Source organism: Calypte anna, chromosome 3 (genome assembly GCF_003957555.1).
Source record: "Calypte anna isolate BGI_N300 chromosome 3, bCalAnn1_v1.p, whole genome shotgun sequence".
Taxonomy (NCBI): Eukaryota; Metazoa; Chordata; class Aves; order Apodiformes; family Trochilidae; genus Calypte; species Calypte anna.
In genome coordinates this window covers 90,325,440-90,348,029 of record NC_044246.1, presented here as the reverse complement: position 1 = coordinate 90,348,029, position 22,590 = coordinate 90,325,440, and the positions used below count along the sequence as shown (strand labels likewise).

Below are 22,590 nucleotides of genomic sequence, written 5' to 3'. Positions count from 1 at the left end.
TCAGAAAGTTATTTGTTAATTCTCACTCTATGAAAATAAAGTGGTCACTTTCATAAAGGGATGAACTGTGTTGCCAAGTTGAGATCTGGAGTCAATAACAGTCCCAAGCAAATAAATTCAACTAAGTATTTTTTATGCAATTAGTTTTGGGTATATAAAATGCAGAAACTTAATGTTGTGCTGTAAATGAGGTATTCCTCCTGGGGCAAGGTAATGTACCACTAAGCAGGACATCACCTGGAATGACACAATCCAGTCCTTAACAGATAGGTGTTCTGTTTGAATTTACTAAATTGTACAAATTACTGCAGAAAACCCCCCCTGAATTTCTTATTCCCTTTTATTCATTAATATTAGCATGGAATTTTAGTGAGTGAAACTTGAGTTAGATCAGCAGGAGTGAATTCTCCATAAAAAATTTTGCTCAGTCGTAACCAACCCACCAAAGCATTTCTGTCACCTGTTTGTAACATTACATCATGGATTCTAACAGATGTATTATAAAGATATATAATGTTCAAATACCTCGCACAATATGAAAAAAACCTATCAATTTTAAATACTCTGTGTATACTGAGATGAAGTCATATGTTATGAGCATATACAAGCATTTCATTTGAATATCTTGATTATCTTTTCCACTAAAGTAGGATTATGAACAATTATGTTCTTCTGGGAAGAAAAGAGGGGGAAAAATGAAGCTGAATGTGCAAAGCCTTTCCACTGAATTTTGCCAGTGATTGTACAGAATTGTTACAAAGTTTGAGAAGAAATATAGTGAGTTATGAGATGAATAATGAATATGGAGTTATAAATGAACAGAGTACATCATAAAAAAAAAAAAAAAAAAAAAGAGAATATTATTCTGTTTACTGTGCAAAAGTAAAGGAAAAAACCCAAAACAACAGCTAGAACACTAAGAAGTCATAAACGAGCAGATCAGCAATTTACACCTCTGACTAGTTAGTGGAAACACAATGTGAAGATCCTGTAATGCAAGGGCATATAACAAGGTATTCGTTGTTTTCCTGTAAGTCATCCATCATCCAGTGTGGCAAGAACAGTGCCAGACATGAGATAAGCAGGGACCCTCACACTTTGTAACAGCACAGTATAGTAAGAAATGTACGTCAATTAAATCAATAGGGTACAGCAGCAGCATAAAGAAATGAGAATCATTGATTTCAAAATTAATTCTGCTCTTATCAGGGCACTCAATCATTTCCAGCATCCTACTTGTACAATCAAATGTTGCTAAAAGATACAAGAAAGTTCTGATTATTTCTATGCAGCATCTTGAAAAATCATTTGCAGGATTTACAAGATTAACTACACAGTCTTTTCTTTCATTTTTTCCCCCTTTAATATATGAGTGATAGCCTATAGCATTCTTTGTCCAATAAACTTTCCTTCTGACTTACAGATTTCAGATACGAAAGCCTGAAATTACTTTCCCAGTAAATCTTGCTGTTCTCTGGTAAAGCATTCTAGATTTCAAAATGAATTACATTATTTTAGGAAAGGAGGCATTTATTTTCTTCAATAAGAACTATACAAAAGCCTTTTTTAGGATTTATAAAAAAAAACAAACCCTTGAAACAGTGACATGTTTTTAGAAGAAGTTTAAAAATCTGCATTCCTTATGCTTGACAGATTGCTTCTGTTCAAGATGAAAACTTTGTTTCAGATATGCATGATTTAGAGATGCATTTCAGCTAATTTCAAAATGTTCTGCTGAGTTATGATATAAATGACATAGTCAGATGAAGATCATGAAAGGACAGAAATCATACTGGGAGCCACAGTTCTTCTTTAGATTCCACTGTTTCAGAAAATAAATATGGTATACAGCATGTCTTCACTAAAAGATATCAGCATATTCATGAGCAAAGCTCATAATTTGTCTAATAAATATGTAGATCAGCAATCTTTCCATGGGAATAATTTACCTTAATGTCTCCAAATGAATGTTAGCATCTAACTTAAAGGACCAGAAACAAAACCAAATGAAGAAAAAGGAGACACTTAATGATTTCAAATGGTTCAGTCAGGTCCCAGTGAGCAATAATAATTACTAGAAAGATATAATTAGCTAACAACAGATTGGAAGACGGTGATCATCTTTGAAGCCATAATTGGTCTGAGACAGTTACCTGTGTGCCTTTTCTGTCTCCATAGACCAATACAGTAAAATGGATAGCATGATAATTTTTTGATAACTCCTGTGTTATAATAACTGATGGAGGTCACAGAATGCATAAAAGTTTTTAATGGAGAGCAAAAAACTTCAAAGACATTAGTTTTCTGTTTAGCATTCAAGTATTTTACAGTTTTTTTCAGTGATTTTACTTATTAGGGTTCATTTTGTAATTTGATTAATGCATTGGCAACAGAGGGTGACTTGAAATAGTTATATATAGGGTCTTTATTCTGTTGATATATCTCTAGTTGCAGCCCTTTTCAATTTTTGTAAACAGTAAGTTTTGCTTTTTCTGGTAAAAATTTTGGAATCTCACAGGAAAATTACAATATTGTGTAATCTTTACTATAATAAAAAGCACCCTACTTTGATAAAATACATCTGCAAATAAACTCTCCTCTCCTAAACACTAAAATTACATACAGTCCAATGTATAGATAAGTGGGTTCTTTCGCACATAGGATGAGTTAAAAACATGTACTGTGATTGTGACTGTATAAGCATTTTCCCATATTACTTCATCTTCTTGCAATCTTGAGTCACTTACTGATGTTCTACAGCATTATAAAATAAATCAGATTACACATGTGGAAAAAAACTCTACTTAATATCTTTCCTGGAAACATGTTAGTAAATAGATACTGTTGGGACATTACAATTTTGTTTAGATCTGTTATTTGTTTTACAATATTAAAGGAAAAACAGTTTTTGTCAAAATATACAGCTGCTTAGGAAATCAAGGTGGTGTTTCTCAGTCATCATCATTTTAGATAATATTTTTCCTTAAAGAAAGAAAATGTTTCAGTAAACTTAACAGTGTGAGGTGTTGCTAAGCAGGTTTTATGGAGGAAATTGATACCCAGTGATGTCCCTATTTCATCTTTACACAATCTTGACTTATTTTCCTGTTGCAAGTAAATACAGTATGATAGGGTAAACTTTCTGTGATTCCATGGATTGTATTCTTCTCTCAAATGTTAAAGAATACTTTTTCTATCTGATGTTTAGCTTATTCTATGCCTCTCCTTAGCCACCATTTATAATTTTCTAACTGAATCATTTCACTATCACAAAACATATGATATGATTTCTTGGAGAGTACACAAAGCAACACTCCTACTGTTAAACATGAAGGAAATACATCACTAATGTAGACTAAATTCCTTTTATTTAAACACAAAACATCGCTTACTTGTTCTTGATTTTAATCTTGAGATAATATTCCTGGATGCTACTTCATGAGGACTGCCATAAATTCATATTCTCATGATAAAATGTCAAGCCTTTTAACTGCTGTGCTCATATATGCCCATAATGGAACCTGTCTGCTTTGCTTAAGTCCAGATGCTCAGCTCAGTAGCTTGCTCAGGCAGCTTCCTGGAAACAGGGAGACACGGACTCCTCCAGTCTGCTGTGATTACTGACCAGGTCTTCACATCCATTCCTTCAGAGCTATTGTGGACACAGCAATCTGCTTTACAGGCACTTGCTCACTTTCACTCACATTGGTGATACTCAGTTTAGAAGTCAGCAAACATTCAAGTATAATGGAGTAATCATTGCTGGATTACTGCCTGAGCAGGGACAGTGCAGGAAGGAATATTTCCTAGCATTATGGCAAGAGCTCTGTTATTCTGAGTGAAGGCTGAAGAGCACTGTCAATATCTTTTGAGGTGAGGTCAGGTATACTGTACTTCCTCAGGTTCTTCATTTATTCATATGAAGGCTTAAGATCTTGTTCAAACAGTGTAAGAGAAGCTGTATAGGAAAGAAATTGTTATGTGGTGCTACTTCATTTTCTGATAAAGGTTACTACTCTAGGAATATCTAATTAAATATAATTTTTTTTCAATTAGAATAGTTCTTGAATACATGCAAGAAGTCTGCTAGATATAACAGTTCAGGAGTGCAACTATTCCTCATCTACTACTTTTCTAGAAGCTTGTCCCTAGTAGTGCAGCTCTGTGGGTTCTGCTCCAGCAGATGAGAATGCTCTAAGCCCATGGTGCTTTCGTCCTACTCTGTTTCTAGATGGACTTGAAGATTGCTCCCTTCTCTCAGACTAAATTTCCAGCAAGTGAAGCTGTGTCAGTATGAAGCTACAGATTCTATCACTGTGACATTCACTCCACTATCCTATCACCATTTTAACAGTGCAGACTGTCAAATGCCCACCTCCAGAAATCATCGGTTTCAAAACTGGCTCAGTTGAAAGCAAAGAACTTCTCAGAAGTAGAGCTCCATTTTGGAAACAAAACACTGAAAAGACTATTTAGCTGGATGCTGCAGAGATACAATTATATTAAGGGGTGATAATATTTTAGTACAATTCAGTAAATTAATATATTTGCTCTTCTAAGTACTGAAAATTATAATGCATTACTTTGTTTTGAAGATCAAAATGTTCTGCAGATGAAGTCAACCTGGACAAATAAAAAATCTTGGAAAGTTTTTAACAGAAACAGCACTTTTTCAACTCTGTTTTTCTTTTCCAGTGTTTTTCTAAATTGTTTTGGTGTTTTGTCCTGTTACAGGCGAAATTATATAGTAAGTGAATTCATCTAAAGAAAATGTTTGGCTGGTGATTAGTGCCTTGGAATTATCTGTAGCAAACATGCAGTTCTGTATTGTCTGATGATGCCTGTAAATTTTCAGGACCCCAGATTTATGAATGACCTGACCAGTAGATGGGTGGAATATACCACAGCTTTTTTATGGAAGAGCTAATTATGACTTTTAATTAGAACAACCTGACTGTCTTGTTACTCTTTTACAAATTAAGAAGGTGGATTTTTTTAATTAAGAAAATATAGCTGACTAATTTTAAGACTTCTTCAGAAAATGATAGGAAATATGCTTTGTACTAAACATAGATAAGCACATGCAGTCATAATTAACACTAATTTCTTGGAAACCAGTAGAACAAATGTTTGTGTAAATAGTTGCCTGCACTGGCTTACTAACCTATGTTTTCTAAGTAATTCTTGTATAAGAATATTTCACAATGTATCTTTTTACTGACATATTATGATTCTCTAAAAATCTACAAAAACAATGGCCATAAAGTGGACTTTGAGACAATATTGAAGGGCAGTGCTCTGTTATAAAGTTGTATTTATTTGATTCCATCTTTGAGGAGTTCACAATAGTTACCCTCACATAAAAATTTTGGTGCACAAGTGAGAAATAAATTTTATGTACTTTGCCCTGGATCTCACTTGCATTGGGAATGACCTCCTCACAGTTTTGTGTAATTAATAATTTCAGTAAGTCATATGAGCATTTCCTGAAATACTTAGAGAGTAAAACCCATTATTAGCAATAGTCCATAATCACAGTTATACCAGTATGAAACTGGGTTTATAGCTGTGGAGTATGTTTTTCTTGTCTGCATATCATCTACCAACTGAAGCTCATTTATGTAACTGCATGCAAAGTGGGTAGATGGAGGCTTTTTACTATAGCAGTGCACCCACACTGGTGTGATTGTAACATGCAGACAAATCTTAATGCTGTGTTGTATTGCTTTAGGCTGTAGAGTGGCCATCGCACATAAATAAAACCAATTTATAAAGGCAACCCTTGAGGCAACCCTTTGAAGAGGAAAATTAAGCTCAATATATCTTGCTATACAGCACAACTTGTGGTCTGTAAGTAACCGCTGAATACACCAATACCTGGAAAATGTTGAATCAGCCAGACCACAACCACCGGAAAAGATGCCAAAGTAATAAATGTGTGTGGGATTGAATATTTGGTGTACAACATCATCATGATTTTTTATTAACTCTTATCTAGTTTAACAGTCCAGAGAGAGGAAGGGAATTTGTACTTTTTGTTTTGTGAATAGTCTGACACTTCTGGGTGAGTGAACGAAGTTGCATCTGAGCTGTTTGTTTTTGTTTTGGTTTTTGTAATGTCTTTTTTCTTCAATACAAAATCTCATATATAATCTGAAGTTAAGACAAGATGGTTATCCAAGATACATCTTTACCTTTAAAAGTATTTAACAGAGAAATTTAGTTATGCCTTGATCCATGTCATTGCATAGTAATACCATTCATGTCTCTGCCATTGTAAAGCATAAAAAATCTCCACTTACCAAGCAAAAGCATAAATAACAACTTCCTGCCTCTTTATACTTTTGTCATATGAAGATATGATAAATATTTTGAGAATCAAAGGTAAGCCAGTATTGTATTTTTCTTTGTCATGATACTAGCTTGTTTCCAAAATATAGGCATGCTTGTAATAAATGTTTCTAGCAGCAGCAGTTTTAAAGTATACAATCTTCATATTTACCATTAAAAGGCTAGATGAGAATTCTTTCATTTAAATGAGGGGTATCATGCCATATATTCAAACACTTTGAATGCAATTACACTGCAACAGCTATGCTGCTATATAGGAAACATTGCTGGAAAGAACTATTCCTTTTAAAACTCTAGCTGAAAATGCTTCTCTGTGTTAGTATCAAAAAATGCAAGCTAAAACAGGAAACAGGAAAAACCCTTGAGATATGGTAGAACTTACCTGACCACTTCTCAGCAGATCTGCTGCTCAGCTGTTCAGTTAGTGCCTGTGAGTCCCTGAAATAGTGAGACAGAATAAACTCAATGTAACCATCATGTAGCCCCATCAATTCACTTTAACACTTCAAACAACAAAACATACGCATAAACTATTCAACAAGAGTTAGCATGCAACTCCAGCTGCAAGAGATTTTGTTCACAAACTGAACAGCAATAGGCCTGTACTTTATTCTCATCAAAAAAGTAAACCAATCACATTGACAAAAAGCCACTGTAAACAAAAGGACTGTATATAAAGGATTAAAGGTTTTGGAATCCCTACTATCAAGTCTTCACTTTTTTTTTTTTTTTTTTTTTTTTTTTCTTCATCAAAATTTAGGTTATATTTGAGTTGTTAGCAAGAGTTGCATTACTATTATTGTTAATTTTAGTTCTGTTTATTACCTTGAGGGTTATATATTGTAGAATAATTTTGTTCTCACTAGTTAATGTTAATTAGTTGTTTTAAAAGCCTATATACCTATTTGTTATCTTTTGGTAGGTTTACTTTTTTAACTATCAGTAACTTAATAACTGAGAATATTTAACATTACTGTTGCATACTCAAAATTACAGAGTTACTGTTAGTGTTACCTGTTTAACGTTTAGTCATCCTTTGAGTCCTGCGACATATTTCCTTAATAATCATCAGCCATCAAGTCTGATAGTCTCAAAAGAAATATCAGCCCTGCAAACTGCCTTCAAGGGCGGTGATATTTAGCACTGAAAATTACAAATAAAGTTTTTGAGGTTGAGTACCAACAACTGGGCAGTGACACTGATGATTGGTTTATCAAGACAAATTGTTGTATACTACGAAAAAGGCAGTCAATGCACTCTTCTGAGTGAAAACAAATAGGTGAATCTATGCAATGCTTACATGTTGAATGGGATAGTTAATGTGCGGGGAAACTCAAAGGTTGAAGAACTAGTATTTAGACAGTCTAACAGTGGTAAGTGGTAATCTTACCTCTTTAAACTCCATTACATTCTCACGAGAGACATGCTAATACAAACAAGTCAATCAGAGTTTGTGTTTAGCAAGATCAAGCTTAGAGGATAGTTTAAAATCCATTTATTGTTCTAAAGCATTTTTTTCCATTAACATGTTATACATTAGTGGATACTAACCATGATTCATGTAACAGTTTAGTTTGTTAACTTTTAAATTATTTAACAACCAGAAGTTATTAATACAACTTTTAAAGTCTTACACAAAAAATCTTAAAACAGGCTTGGGTTCATTTTTGTAATTTTTATATAAAAAACATTTTAGGCATCTCTTGAAAAAGAAATAAAGCAGGCATTTAAAGCTAGAAAACAAGTAATTCCAAATTTAGTTTGTTACAAAAGATTTCAGCTTTATTGACAAATTATGGCAAACATATTTGACAAATTATGGTTTCCTATTTAGAGAAGCTTACACATGTAACTTTATGTGATTTTTTTGTTAACAAATACAGGTTAAAACACTGAACAAATTCAGTTAGCTACATACATACAGTAGCTGCATGTTTTCAACCCCATTAAACAGCATTTAAATTAAATTTACAAACTTAATATCGAACATCCTTATCTAAACTAACATATATTAAAAAAGACAGGTTAAAATATCTTATCTACAGCTTGATTATTGTCTGGTTCAAAAAAAAAAAAAAAAAAAAAAAAAAAGGAAAAAAAGAATCATATTACAGTCTTTCAGCAACCCTAAACAAAAACTCAGCCTTAGCTAGTATGTAGAGAGACTCGAGATCTGTAACAGTGTCATGCTTTTTAAGTTACACACAGCAATGAATACAACCAACAGAACATCATCTTTGAATGGTTTATAGACAATGCTTGCCAAAGGTTTTTTGTCTCTGCTTTTTTTTAAGTCCGTGTTATAAAATAATACTAATGCCAATGTCACTCCAATGCTATAGGAAATACAAGTGGTACATATGATAGTAATGAGCAGTAATCCCTAGGAAAGAAAAGAAATGGACTATTACTTGTCTTGTTGCTGTTTATGTGGAGACCACAGGCTATTAATTGTCTTTGAGATGAGGTCACAGATGAGCAGGACCTTCAATATCTACCATAGGGGTGTTCCCTGTAACCCCCTCTGGCTGACCTTGGAGGTGGTGCCTTTAGGCTGGAACGGGTTGTGGCCCATTCTTCTTGTGCTAAAAACAGAAGAGAAAAACATGTTTTGTAAATATCTAAACTTGAAAGAACAAAGTGATGAAAGTGATGCCACTGCTAATGGCTCTCAAAATTCTCGAGGGTTTTGGCTGAAAGCTTTAAGAAAATAAAACGAGGATGGTGTTATGATCCGTTTCTTTATCCTTTCACAAAAACTTGTGGAAAACTAACCTGCTTCTCTCCACAGACAACCTGTCTTACATAGGATGAAAAAAACAACTTGCTCCTTCACTTTCAGCAGAGAATGAATGCTTAGTGTGGTGTCAGCACAGTCAGCCTGGGAAAAATCATTGCAGTAGCCTGCCAGCTCAGAATTCATTTGATATTTTGAGCTTTTAGCATTTAAACTAAAGCAGCAATATGAATAAAATTTCATGCAATTGGCATGTTAATAAGGTGAGAATATATATTATGAAAAGAAAATAGAAATACATTTGATTTTTTTACTTCCATTTGAGACCAAAAGAAAGAAAAGAAGGGAAGAAAAATACTGTGTAGAAATGAAGCTACTTTAAGCAAAATTCCACCAGTTTTTACTTTGCATTATATTTACAGTTTTTTTCAAATTTGTGTGAATGAAATATGCTTGAGATGAGTCCATTAGAAATTGTAAGTTTAATTAAGTTTTTACAAAGCTTCTGCAAGTCTTTTTTTTTCCTATTTTTCTTCCCTCAGATAAGGTATTTCTGGAAGTTAAGCCTTCTTACATTAAGCTTCCAAAGGAAGAAACAGGAAGCAACCTATAGTTGTGGTCCAGCAGCTGAACCCAAACTCGGACTCCCTTCTAAATCATCTCGTGGATCTTCAAATGATTTCTGATTTTGTTTTCCACTGACTTCCAGCTGATCATACACTCAGTGATTAAAGTGGAAAGACAAAAATCATAGGGGTTCATCTGTCTTACACTGCAACATAGTGCAACACTACACCTGTTACAATAGTCTGACATATCTGACATAAGATATTCATGAGGAAGTTTCAAATTCTCTACATACACCCTGAAAGTTATGTGATATTCTGTCTATGCAGAAATCTCTGGCAAATGTTAGTTATTTTCAATACTGTTGTATTTTATTGGTGATCAGCAAGTTTGTACTACTGGTATGCATAGAATACTAATGTTTCTAAAATACAAAAGTAAGGATGAAATCTTCTGATCCTAGGGAAAAAAGGAATGCTTTTTAAAGTGCATAAAAAATAAGATGTTGAAAAGAGAGGAGTTTGGAGCGTGACTTGAAGACAGCAGGAAAGGAACAGCAGGATTCATTGATGATGAAACAGTATACCTACTTCTGCTCTCAAAAAAAAATCTAACTGGTTGGAAAAATCTAACTTATTAAAATAGATAATTTTCTCTAAGCCTAAAGTAAGGCTATTTAATTTAATTTATAAATAGATAACACAATAATAAGAGGAACTATACAGTCTTAAATTGCTGCTGAATATTTGAAATATTGGAGTTCTTTGCCGCATAAATTTAAAGATTCAAGTGTATCTTCTTTAAGAGGTGCAAATTTTCATGCCTTAATTCATACAATTATTTTAATTGCCTTTTGAAGAAATTAACGTTTCAGAATGTATTTTCCTTGCTCAGGTCTTGTGTTAGACTTTTTCTACCCTACTCAGCCACCATTGAAATGAGTACTCCTGACTCAGCATGGTCAATAAAATTAATCTATACAGAATATAAATGTGAAATGTGCTGAACTCCCAGGTATAAGGGGATAAGATGTGAGCCAGTATGGGACACAGTGGCTATGGTGAGAGGGGCCAAAAATATTACTTGCTCATAGCCAAGAAAAACATACTTTTACTACATTTCCATGTTACACATAACTTTCTCATTTATCTTCTAAGGAGCAAAGTGGAATGTTCTTGAGTTTGATGTGATCCCAGATGTACCTATAAAGTGAATCCAACCTCAGGGTTTTTCTGTTTGTTTTTGTTTTCTTCTTGTATTCCATGCCCGCTACTCACTACTGTTGCTCGCTACTGGGAGAAGAGCCTGAGCTGTCAACAGTTAGGTCATTGCTAGAAAGCAACTTTAAAAGTAGTGTCTGTTGCAATTCACTCCAAGTATTGAAGAATTCTGTTCAATTTTTTGATGAGAAAAGAGACTTCTATGCAAAACAATATACCTGGGCTAGTACACAGGAATACAAAAAATCAAAATTTTAAGATTCTTACAAGTGAAGGCTAACTATATTGCCTTAACTTTAGTCAGCTACTTGATTAATGGAATGATAGCCTTAAATATAAAAAAGAACTAAAAAAAAATTCCTAATCTTCATTAGGACAAGTCATAGAGTTTCTTTTATTAATGCAAGTTTTCAGATAGCAACATTTTTCTCTCAAGCAGACTTCATAACTATACCTTACAGAGCAGAACAAGAGTTGAGTAAAAGATCCATATTTGATTGCTTTGAGCTCAGTTGCTATGATAACTTACTGAAGTTCAATTTTCACTAATCTCTCCTTAAATAGTTGATTCATGTTGTTTAGATATAAACTTAAAATTACAATATTCCCCAGTGAAACTGATATATAGAAGGGCCTTTGTTTCTCTTCTGCATCTTGAGTAATGTACTTATTGATAATGATTCAGTATTCCAAGTATTGTTGCACAACACAGAAAAAAAAAAGGCTTTTTCTTTCTATATGCATGTGTTAAGAGTCCAACTTCCAAATACATTTTTGAGCAACATGGTACCACACTAGCTACACGTACGGAATCGTGTACTGTTGTTGAACTTTCAGTGTACTGTTTCCAAAGCCTTCATAATACAATGCATTTTGCTATCAATCATTCCACACTTTTAGACCTAACACAGAATGAATGTGAGTAAATTAGCTTAAAATCTCATCGTATTATCAGAAACTTTGCAAAACTGAAACCTAACACAACATGAGTAGGACTAGATAGTGCCCACCCACGTGGGAATTTGAGGTCACAATTTCTTTCTCAGGAGGTCAGGAAGTTTTCCTGGGTAGAAGAGGATGAGGTACCTAGACCATGTGAGGGAAACTGAACTTTATTTAGATGTTGCAAGGGTCAAAAAGTACAGAAAGAGAATGAGGTTTAGTATAAAGAAGCTTTTGTAGAATATTTGGGGAGCTTCATAGTTGAAGAAGCTACACTATGCACAGAAAGGTGATAATGTTTTGGGTGTGCTCCATTTCAGAGCAAAGCAAAATTGTTCAGCTCAACAGAGAAGGTAAAGTAATGTTTTACCTTGCACTGAGAGAGAGAGAGCACTCATATCTCTGGTGCTCTGGTTACAGTTAAGAGGTGGACTATCAAAACACCTTTTCAGTTGAGACACGGTCAGTGACTGCATTAGTGCAAATACTCTGTTTTTAATGCAAAGTAAAACCTGTTGACTGGAAACACTGCTCATAGGGTTAGACATCATGTTTTAGTTGAGAGGCAATAACCAACACCTGAGAGCTTATGGAATAACATAAGCTTCAGCAAAAAAAATTATGCAGGCAGCCTCTGAGGGACGCAATGGTGACTGGAGATATTTCCGATGATGAAGCATCAATTTTTGGCCCCCAAATGATCACAGGGCAGATCATGATTTATACTATGCAGGAATTGCTTGGAGTCAGATTTTTTATTTAAGTGGACACAGAGTGAATTTTGAGTGTGAATAGTCAGTCAGGCCATTAGATCATAGACCAGATCCAGGTCCATGGCCTGACCAGCAGTGTAGGCACACACAATATTATCCCATGTTGGCATCATGTTGAATTGCAAACGGGCCTAAAAACAGGCTGGTAAGGACATTTATTTCCTTCCTTTTATCTTCTGATGACCTTCTTCTGGGTAGAGGTACTGCTAGCCAAATAACTTCCTCATCTCAGATACTCCTTCACTGAAATCAACTATACTTCCCAAAACCCATGGGTGAATTTGCCCCTCCAATGACATTAGAGCTGTCAAAGGGTGTTTCAAGTTTTGTAATGCAGACTTCTTTAAAGTTTTGGGTTAAGACAGTAAACTACTAGTAATGTTCAGGCTATTCTTTTAGTGAAAATAAACTGACCTTATTGTCCAAACTTCATTTTTAAAAAGGATTGAAAACATTGCTCCTTGCCATTCACCCAAGAAGTTTAAAATTTGCTGCTGTCTATTTCTTAAATTACATTTAAAGACATTTAAAACTTTAAAAACTCTCCCTTAATAATAAGTAAAATTAATCACATGTACACTTTCATTTAGTAGGAAACAACCCACAACAGTCCTCTCGAAAAATCAGAACATTTGTCATTTTCTTACCTGATTAACTGGAGTATCTAATGTTGCTACAGATCTACAAATGCAAAATTACCTATATTCCAAAGACTCCAGGAGTGAGCAGAGGTAATGAAAAAAATGTGTCATTGAACTGAAGTATTTTAGTTAATGAGCTTGCTGCTTTTTAATGGACACACTTTTATTGGAGGTATCTTGTTTTTGCTAATGACTGCTGACTTTTGTGGTCAGCAAGAAAATAATTAACTGACTCTAGACTAAAATACTGAAGAAAACAAGTATCAAAGGTAGTTTTTGCAAAAAACAAAATATATAAAAAATATGCTCTATTAAATCAGAAAAAAACCCCCACAAAACCAAACTAAAACTTTTTAAAATTCTGAAAGCTATTTATTCTCTCTAAAATGTCTTCTCTGCACTACATTTCCTTATCTTGTAGCCTTGTGGAGTAAAGAACACTGGGAGGGGGAATATCAGCTGCAGAGCTGAAATAAGGCTCAGGGCAGCACATATTAGGAGTGGATATCTCTGAAGAAGAATTGGTAACAGCTGCCATTGCTATGGAAAAAGAAACATTTCTGTTGTAGTATTTTTTTTGGTTCATGCATTTATTTGCTTTTTCTTTCATCTGCTAAGGATGCTCTCTTGTTGAATATCAGGGGGTTTATGGTCATAAGAAAAAGTTTACTGTGGACAGCTATTGCCTAGAGGGCTGAAGAAGTAGCAGCCATTATGACAGAGTTCTACATCCTCAGGTCTCCTTCCTACAGGCAGTTTCCATGCAGTGAATGTAAAATTCCTGCCTCTTTAGGTTGCTTCTTTATGCCCTTTAAAAACGGAATTTTACTGTAAATGTGCTGCAGCTTCAATTACCCTTTGCTGAATTGTCACTTCTTTACAGAAAGGCCTTGGGGAGAAGTAAGATTTAGATAAAGAGAAGCTTTATTTATATAAATGAAAGCAACAAAAGTAGTAAAAATACTAAATGTACAACACAGAGTCAATCTTATACCTTGTTCCCTTTGAGTTCCCTTGAACACCTCTGGACTGAAACACCTTCATATAAAGGTAAAACCTAGTCTTTCTGTCAGTCCTCATATAGTAGAAAATTACTTCATATTACCTATTGGAAGAAGCTGTTTCTCCTTGACTAGCAGTGTTTTTAAAGTAAATTGCTACTATGGCTGTACCAGCTTCATGAGAACAGAGAACAAGAACAGAAACATAATTTGTGGTACAAGTCTCTTACATTCTTTTTTTTCCCAGTAGCATAATGGACCTATTTGCTGGATTTCAAACTTAAACACAGCCACAGCTGTTTATATTTTTATTAATACCATCATCAAAATAGATGATGATTGACAGCTAACAGCTCTTGTGGATATTGTGGGATAGACTCTACTGCACTAACAGGTGAATCTGTAGCCAAAACATAAATGAAAGTTTTTGGGGTAGAAAAACCCTGGCCTCTATCACTCATCCACAAATAAAGCATATATTTATGTGGAGAATGAAGACTATATGGAGCAATATGTTAAACAGTATCTGAACCACAGTATGCAAAAAAATTACAAGGTGCAGTCACTTGGAAAAAAGAAAATCAGATTATTAGTGTTTTTCCCACTAGGGAATTTTAATAAATAACAGTATTCCTGCATGCCAGTAATTAAAGGCTCCTTCATGGGTAAAGTTGCTCTTTCCTATCTCAGTTCCAGTATGCTAAGGTATCTTTTTTTTTTTTTTCTTTCAGCAGTCTTCGGGAGTAAGGGATTGAAGCCATGTAGGCTACTTGAGTAGTCACACAGAGATTTGAGGCACTTGTTGGGTAACAGTAGGGTCAGAAGACCCTTCAGCCATTTTAGTTCCCATGCCAAGTATATTTGTTTAAACATGACCTGGTCATTATATTGTTTTATGCAGGCATGACAGGCAAGAATTGAGTAAATCCTGATTACTGACTTGAAATCTCCCAGTCAATGTTTCTCCTACAACTGCTGCCTATGTGCTGTATTAAATGTGGACTGCATTTTCCCCTCTAGTGTATATTAGCATTTTAAGTGTAGCAGAACCAGAAAACCAGCTAAAATTAATTTGTTTCTAGATTCTTTTTCTACCTATTTAAGGCGGTAGTTTTGCATTTTTTGTTTAGGAAGGCAATAATGTAAAACCATTTCAGTCTTGTATCAGCAAAATATATTGCAGTAAGGAGTCTTACAGATGGTTAACAGACATAATTATGGCAGAGTAACAAGGGAATGGTCTGCTCTTAAATTATTTGTCTGTCATAGGTATCTAGCAATCGGCGAGAAGCTGAAACAGAAACTCATTTAGCAAAGGAGCATACAGTGCCCTTTTGTGCAAGCCACATTGGTAAAATCAATGTTCTCGATTTTTTGTTGTTGTTTTTGGTTTGTTTGTTTTGTTTTTTTTTGAGACTGTGCCAAACTAAACCTAAATAAGAGCCTGGGTGTACTTGATCTTAATAAAGTGACTTGTAAATGAAGTAGAAAATGAGAGGGATTTTTCATAACAGCAAGTAACAGCTGTAGCCTTGGAGAAAGGTAATAGGGATAATCAGCATGCCCAAGAGCTGAAGAGATGCACAGGGCAGTCACTGGTTTTTAACACTGGTTCCTTTTGCTCCTCCTCACTCCTGTGCAAAGAAACCCTGTGAGCTAATACTTCCTTGCTCCCTGACATCCAGTCCTTCTGCACTAGAAGGATCCTCTCACCCTGTCATTTTGCATTCCTGTCACCCAATTAAAGAGAACAAATATAAAGGAGATGATGTGTAAAGGGGCATAACAGCATTTTTTGCCTAGGGTCACAGGAACTGAGGGTCTAAGTATACGGGAAGATACTTAAAATACCAGAAAAAGCATCAGCATCTAAGAGTTCAAAGACAGATGCACAGATAAGGATGCATGAATTGAAACTAGGGACAGAGATGAACTAGAGAGAGAGTAGCTAGAAACTATGTCAGACAGTGGAGAAAATATATTTTGTTTTATTAAAAATTAAAAAAGAAATCTACACATGCAGCTTAATAACTGAGGGTCCAGTTTTTCTGAGAATTTGGTGTTACTGATGATTTGGTCTGCTCTCAGATGTTGCCATCCTTAGCTTGGAGGGAAAGCTGTGTGCTTTGCTTTCAGAAACTAGAAGTATAAGTTATGATGGCACAATGGAAACAAAAGAGAGTCTATAGCTGAGGAATCTGAGTGTGCATAGGAATGATGATGGCTTTGGGAGTGGTAACAAATGCCAGACATTTCTTTTGTGGCACTTTGATAGGAAAAGTGAAATCATGGGCACAGTCCTCTTAATTAGGCTGGATACTTTTTTCAGTTTACTGTATGTTCCCTGTGAATGAATATATGAAGCTCACCATTATAAATTAATTCTTATAATCACAAGCAATCAGCACCCTTGGTTTATGATTGATTGAAATTATATGTTAGTAATTTCACACTGCTTTTTGTAATTCAGATTGACTCTTCATTGCACTGTTCATTGAGTTCTATAAATACTTCAAGTATCTATTACAGACATTATTGATCTATTAAAATTTTTAATGATTTTTCATAATCAATATCTCTAAAGATTATTGGTTAATCAATAGACTCTGTAGCTCTTATCTACTATTTAGGTTGTATTTTTTTCTTACTGGAGTGTCACAATGAAAAAAAGGTCATTGTATTTTTAACCTGTGAAATTTCTTTCTATGAGGGATCACTAAGTGTTATCATTTATAACAGAGAGAGATTTATATGAAGTACTTTCTGTCTTATTGTTTTACTTTTGTAGTATTGAAAGTACAGAAAAATTCATAGCAGTCCATCTACTCCAAAATTCTCCCCCAAACAGTGATTATCACATGCTTAAATGTCTTTTAGTACAACATTTAACTAAAACATACATACTAAAGTGCTTTTTCCTACTCTTTGGTCAGCATTCTGCAACCTTGTCATGGAATTTTCCAGCACTGAACAAAATTCTTTCACAAATGCAGAGGGTTACAATACAAGTCATTGAAAGGCAGATCATATTAACAGATGCTTCATATTAGCAGCATATAAACATGTTATTTCCTAATATGTTTACATTTCTATTAATTGTTTATTCCCTATAGTAATAAAGACATAATCACTTCTTCCTGGTTACTTGTTTTGTATTTGAAAACTGCCTGGGCACAGTTTTACTCATCTCTGATCAATTATTTTGGGCCAGGTGGCCAGGAAGAGATAGAAAGAGCTATTCTGGTTAGATAGTTAAGTTGTATATAGCAGCAATTAAGATAATGCCTTAATTTGATTTGCCATTTAGCTATTAGTGCTATTGGAAACATAGAAGCTGCTTTTAATTCAGAATAAAGTAGTTTTCTTTCCTATGAGGAAAAAAAAAATCTCTACACTGTCTGCAAGGTAATTTTACTGCATACATTTACAGAGAGCACACTGCACTAGAGGTAGAGTATAAGTGGAATTCAGGCGTTGTGATTACCAGCTCTACTCCTTGTTTGCTCAGTGACCTTGGATAATTGTTTAATATTTTGTGGTATGGCTTCCTTACTGGTAGAATGAGACAGGAATACCTACCTCCCTGGGGTCTTTGAGATGTAATTAATTGCCTGAACAGTAAGAGAAAAGTGCTATAGATGAGTTGAGCAGAAGACCCAGTAGAAAGCAGACAATTAACTTTAAAATGAGAACACAGAAAATTAGAATTATTTTCTTTGGATAATTCAATTTGTGCTGTCTTTCTAGTAACCCTCCAAACTTCACCCTCCACAAAAAGATGGGTGGGGACAAGATGCCAAGTTGGAAACTTTGCCCCACACAATGACTACAGGTCAGCTCACATTGACAAAGCCAGGATTTCACCCCATAGCACCACAGTTGTACTTTTCCTGTGTCAACTAGACAAGTGTATATTATTTCAGGCAAAAATTCAAGAACAGGTTTTGTCTCTGTATTGTTTTTTTTTAAGGAGAACATCCGTTTTTTACTGTTCTGCTCTCTCTTGCTTTACTGTTCTTGCTCTCTTCTGCTTGGCTTCTTGCTTGCTGCAAAGCTGGCAAAAAACATGGGGGTTTCTGACTGTGCATTTTATAATTTCGTGAGAAGAATAGAAAGGCAATGAAACTACTATATGACAGACTACATAAGAAAGTTTTGCATGATTTACTTATTCTGTCATATGAACTGATTTATAATTCAGGAGTAATAGAGGAAGCAGAACAAGTCACTATAAATTAACAGCACACTATTTTGCTATATGTGGACTTTTTTCAGTGTTGTAGCATAATAACTAAAGTACAATTTTTTGAGGATATATAGTCAGTTAAAAGAATTTGACAGGTTTAAATGTGGAACTTCCTAAAGAATTATAACCTAATTAAAGCAATGATTTGACAAAACAGCAATAACTTTAGTATCATCCCCACAGTAGCTGTCACAGCTGAATTCAAAATGTGCTCCTTTTCCTGCAGACTTTCAATATCATACTCTTACGAAAAACATAAATCTCTTCTGAGGGAGTGAATAATATTTGGGAGACAGCTAAGGTGATTCCTTCTGTAAAAAAAAAGATTAAATTTTGCAGAAAATCGAGGAAATGCTTTTGACACTCCATTGAGTCCTACAGAATAGGAACTCGATCTCTTGATACCTAGTATGTAGGGAGTGATTGAAACAGAAGATTAAAGGAGGACAATTTATTTGGCCTATCTCCTGTCCATATGCAGTAAAAGTCTTCAATGAAATCTGGTGAAAGGAAAACAGATCTGTAGAGGAGGGCTCAGGAGCAATTCTGAGCTCCCAGGAGTGGGGGTATACCTTCCTCATGCTCAGGAAGAGACCAGAGCCTCTGCACCCCCCAAAATAAAGGTGATCATGGAGGCCCACTGCACACCAGCATTTTCGGGGTCAGAACACGTAGCAAGGTCATTATCTTGGACAGCTGGGTAGGCATCAGGATTCAGGTGCTGTATCAATATTAGCACATAGTGCATACAAATAGGAATGATCTGCAGAGTGAAATAGCTGACGCTGAGGACCTGATATTCACTCTGTATGGCTTTTAGAGATTTTCTTCCATTGCAGGCTGGCCATAATTTGAACCTCTCAAACAGCTGGAGTGCACCTTCTGGTTTAGTATCAAGCTAAAACTCATACCCTACTGGGTGATACGAAAAGAAGAGTGACAAATGAGGCCCTCTGGGAAATCTGGTTCAGAAGAGCACTCCTGGTCCTATGCTAGTGTAGGAGCACACAGTGTGCACTAATCTGCCTGTCAGATGCTCTGCCAAAGCACAGCAGAAAAACTGCACCACACTGGAGCAATCTGTGTCCTGTTGCCTATGGGATGCCTTATTGATGTAAAGATTCTCCAAGACCTAGAAACTAAACCAAGTTTTCTTTGGAATGTTGCCAGTTGTATTTCCTATTGGATAGCAAATGTGTATGCTCAGATGACATAAATGAACAACCAGTTCACATTTATTATTACTAATTAGCAAAGATTGTGCCTGTAAGCTATGTGAAGTCAAGGACTGTAATGAGGACAATCAGACCTATGATTCTTACCTCTGCATATCAATCACTACTTTTTGGAGCACTTAATTTCCTACATTTGTAGATATAACTGGGGCTAGGCTAGAGAAAATAAGGTAAGAAACATTTAGCAGTCCTGAGCTTAATGGGTATTAGGACCAATGACTGACAATAGCAAAATTATCATGAAAAATGAGGAAGGAATTTGGAGTTGACAGCTCAACAAACTTCTTCACCTGCAGAGCAACAGCAAAGAAGTGTTTTTTTTCAAAATTTACAAATGCTTTCCTGGATACGTTGCAGAATGGCTTTACCTAATTAATCAAGACAGGGTTTATCTCACACCAAGATGGTAGTTAGTTGAGTTTCTCCATGCAGTGAACATGCTTCTGTCTAGACATGAAGTATGAGAATTGATTTCTACTAAGGTAGCTACTCATTCAGCCTATTCATCTGAATTCCTAAAATTCGAACCATTCATACACTCTTTCCTCCCTAAATCTCATCAGTATATTCTTACTTTTACTTCTTCAGCAGAAACTATCATTACTATTCTTAAAAAATGATCTAGATAATATACTCTTCAGGATAAAACAAAAAAAAAAAAAATAAACAAGATTATAAAGAAGTAGCAGAAAATTGTTGTGCATTTTTATTTGCTAGCCCTATAAAGCCCTATAAAAAACATGTTCATAAAGTGCTGCCTGTGTAGAAGATTACCTGGTAAACTATTATAATCACAATAACAAAGCTCCTATATGGACTGACTGGGGAGAAATTATTTGTGAAATAGTCAGATAAATCATTGTGGCAGCATTTTACAACTTAAATGGTGTCTTACATTAAAAGGGAATATACCAAACAGTTATACACTCTGATTTTAATTAAAGATGGAATTATCCTGAAACCAAATACCAGTTGTTCACAAGTGAGCTCTTAATGCTAAACTGGAGCAGAACATGCTTAAAAAATGTTGTAATTAGAGAAAATGTGCATAATTGAAAACTTTTTGTGAAGACAAAGCACACTTAAATAACGTTCCCTTGCTGCAATGGCAGCGCAAACAGTAAGCAGCCTTGTAAGCTCTTTCTCTAGAGCAACAGGAATGTGAGTGGACTTCACTCATATCTTCCCTCTTTTTGTAGGAGACAAGGTGCAGATTAATGTTCCTCTTGCCTAAGGCCTTTGGCAGATGGTATTTAATTCTGGTGGTTTAGGAGATTATAGACTTCATCCCTCTTCTTTCATTCTCTGCCTAAGGTTTATGCTTTTTTAGTAGTAAAAACAGAAGTCCAGGGGTGCTATCTTCTCAGATACTGCAGTTCATGACATGGCATAAAAACATAAATTGCCATAATTTTCAGGTAATACACCAGGCAGCATATACAGCAGGCTGTGAACTACAGCATCTGACAAGTCACACACTCTTACGTTCCTCCATCCTCACTACAATTAATATAGCTTATAATGTAATGCATGAGCCTTGCTAGCAAGCCATACTCTCTCTGTTATCTTTCTACAGTGGCCTAACACAACATAACACATATTGAGAATGTCAGTTCCTCAAAAAAAGAGGGAAAAGGAGAAAGAAATAACAATGCGAGTGGTTTCTCCTTCCTAAGGCTTTTCCTTTACAGTGGTCCTTGCAGTGAAGGTGAGTTATTAATTTTAGCCTAATTGATTTAGAAGGCAAATCATTACATTCATGTTTGCACTAGATATCTCCTCAAATGATAACAGCACCAGAAGGGAAAACATGAAATTATTAAAGTATAATGAGAGCAATGGATTTACACTTCCTGTTCATAAACTAATCCAATTTCATGCCTTATGTTTTAAAACATACACATCACCAACAAGTCAAAGTGGCACTGTCAACTTAGTTTAGACTCCTAGATTTAAATTACTGTCTGCAGGTATCAAGACCTTCAGTGACATAAGTACCATAAATGCTTACTGAGTGCAATCAGAGGTGAGGATGCTTTACATTTTATGAAAATTGTACAGTACTTTAGGTGACTGGCCTTTTAAATTGCCTGGTAAAGGTATTTCCACAAGAGGATTTTCAGGCATATATCCCAAATATATGTTCCTCAGCCCAAAGAGCGATTTCAAAATACTTCAGCAGCAGCTGTGTAATCCTGATCCTATTGAAAATTTGTAGGAATCTCATAATTCCTTAGTTGAGTATTTCCAGGTGCCCAGAGGCTGCTTCAGAGGATGCTTTGAAGTGTCTCTCCTTTGATCCTTTGGAGAACCTGGGTGGCAAGTATATCAAATTGCAAGAGAGTTTAAGTGTCTCACTGCATAATAAGGTTCTGAGCTATGAACTTTCATTCCCGGAACATCCCTAAGTCATGGGAAATACTGGATTTTACATATCTTGCTCTTAGCTGACTTTGCTCTTGTCTTGAGAGGTTCTTTGGTTAGAACTGGAAAGGACTAAATTCAGATAGAAAAGTCATAGCAGGCAGCTCATATGGGAGAGCTATGGTACTGTATAATACTTCGCAAACTACAGAGAGCTCTATATTATACTTAAAAAGAAAAAGTGGAAGCATGAAACAGCATTGTTATTTGGGTGAATCTACTTCATGAAAAAGAATAAAAAAACCCCTCAGGATTGAGAACTCTCCTCCCTAAACTGGAAGCAAGCAGATGCACAGGACTAAATAAAGAAGTGCCAACCTAGCTAATTTTGATAATGCAGGTACTATTACTGGAAGGGCTAAAGGTAAAAAGACAGAGTCACACAAAAAGTCTATGACATAACAACATGAAGACACCAACCCTATCTTCATGTACCATTTTTGTGTGTGACAT

At 35.2% G+C, this 22,590-nt stretch overlaps 1 protein-coding gene across 1 annotated transcript in view; it reads right to left on the bottom strand.

The window, feature by feature from the left end:
• Positions 1–7,831: 7,831 nt before the first annotated feature.
• The window catches only part of KHDRBS2 (KH RNA binding domain containing, signal transduction associated 2), a 411,839-nt gene continuing 397,080 nt past the window's right edge, over positions 7,832–22,590 (bottom strand). The window contains exon 9 of the mRNA XM_030447738.1: positions 7,832–8,936. Coding sequence (XP_030303598.1) covers positions 8,839–8,936 — 98 coding nt within the window. The 3' untranslated portion in view covers positions 7,832–8,838. The remainder of the gene's footprint in view (positions 8,937–22,590) is intronic.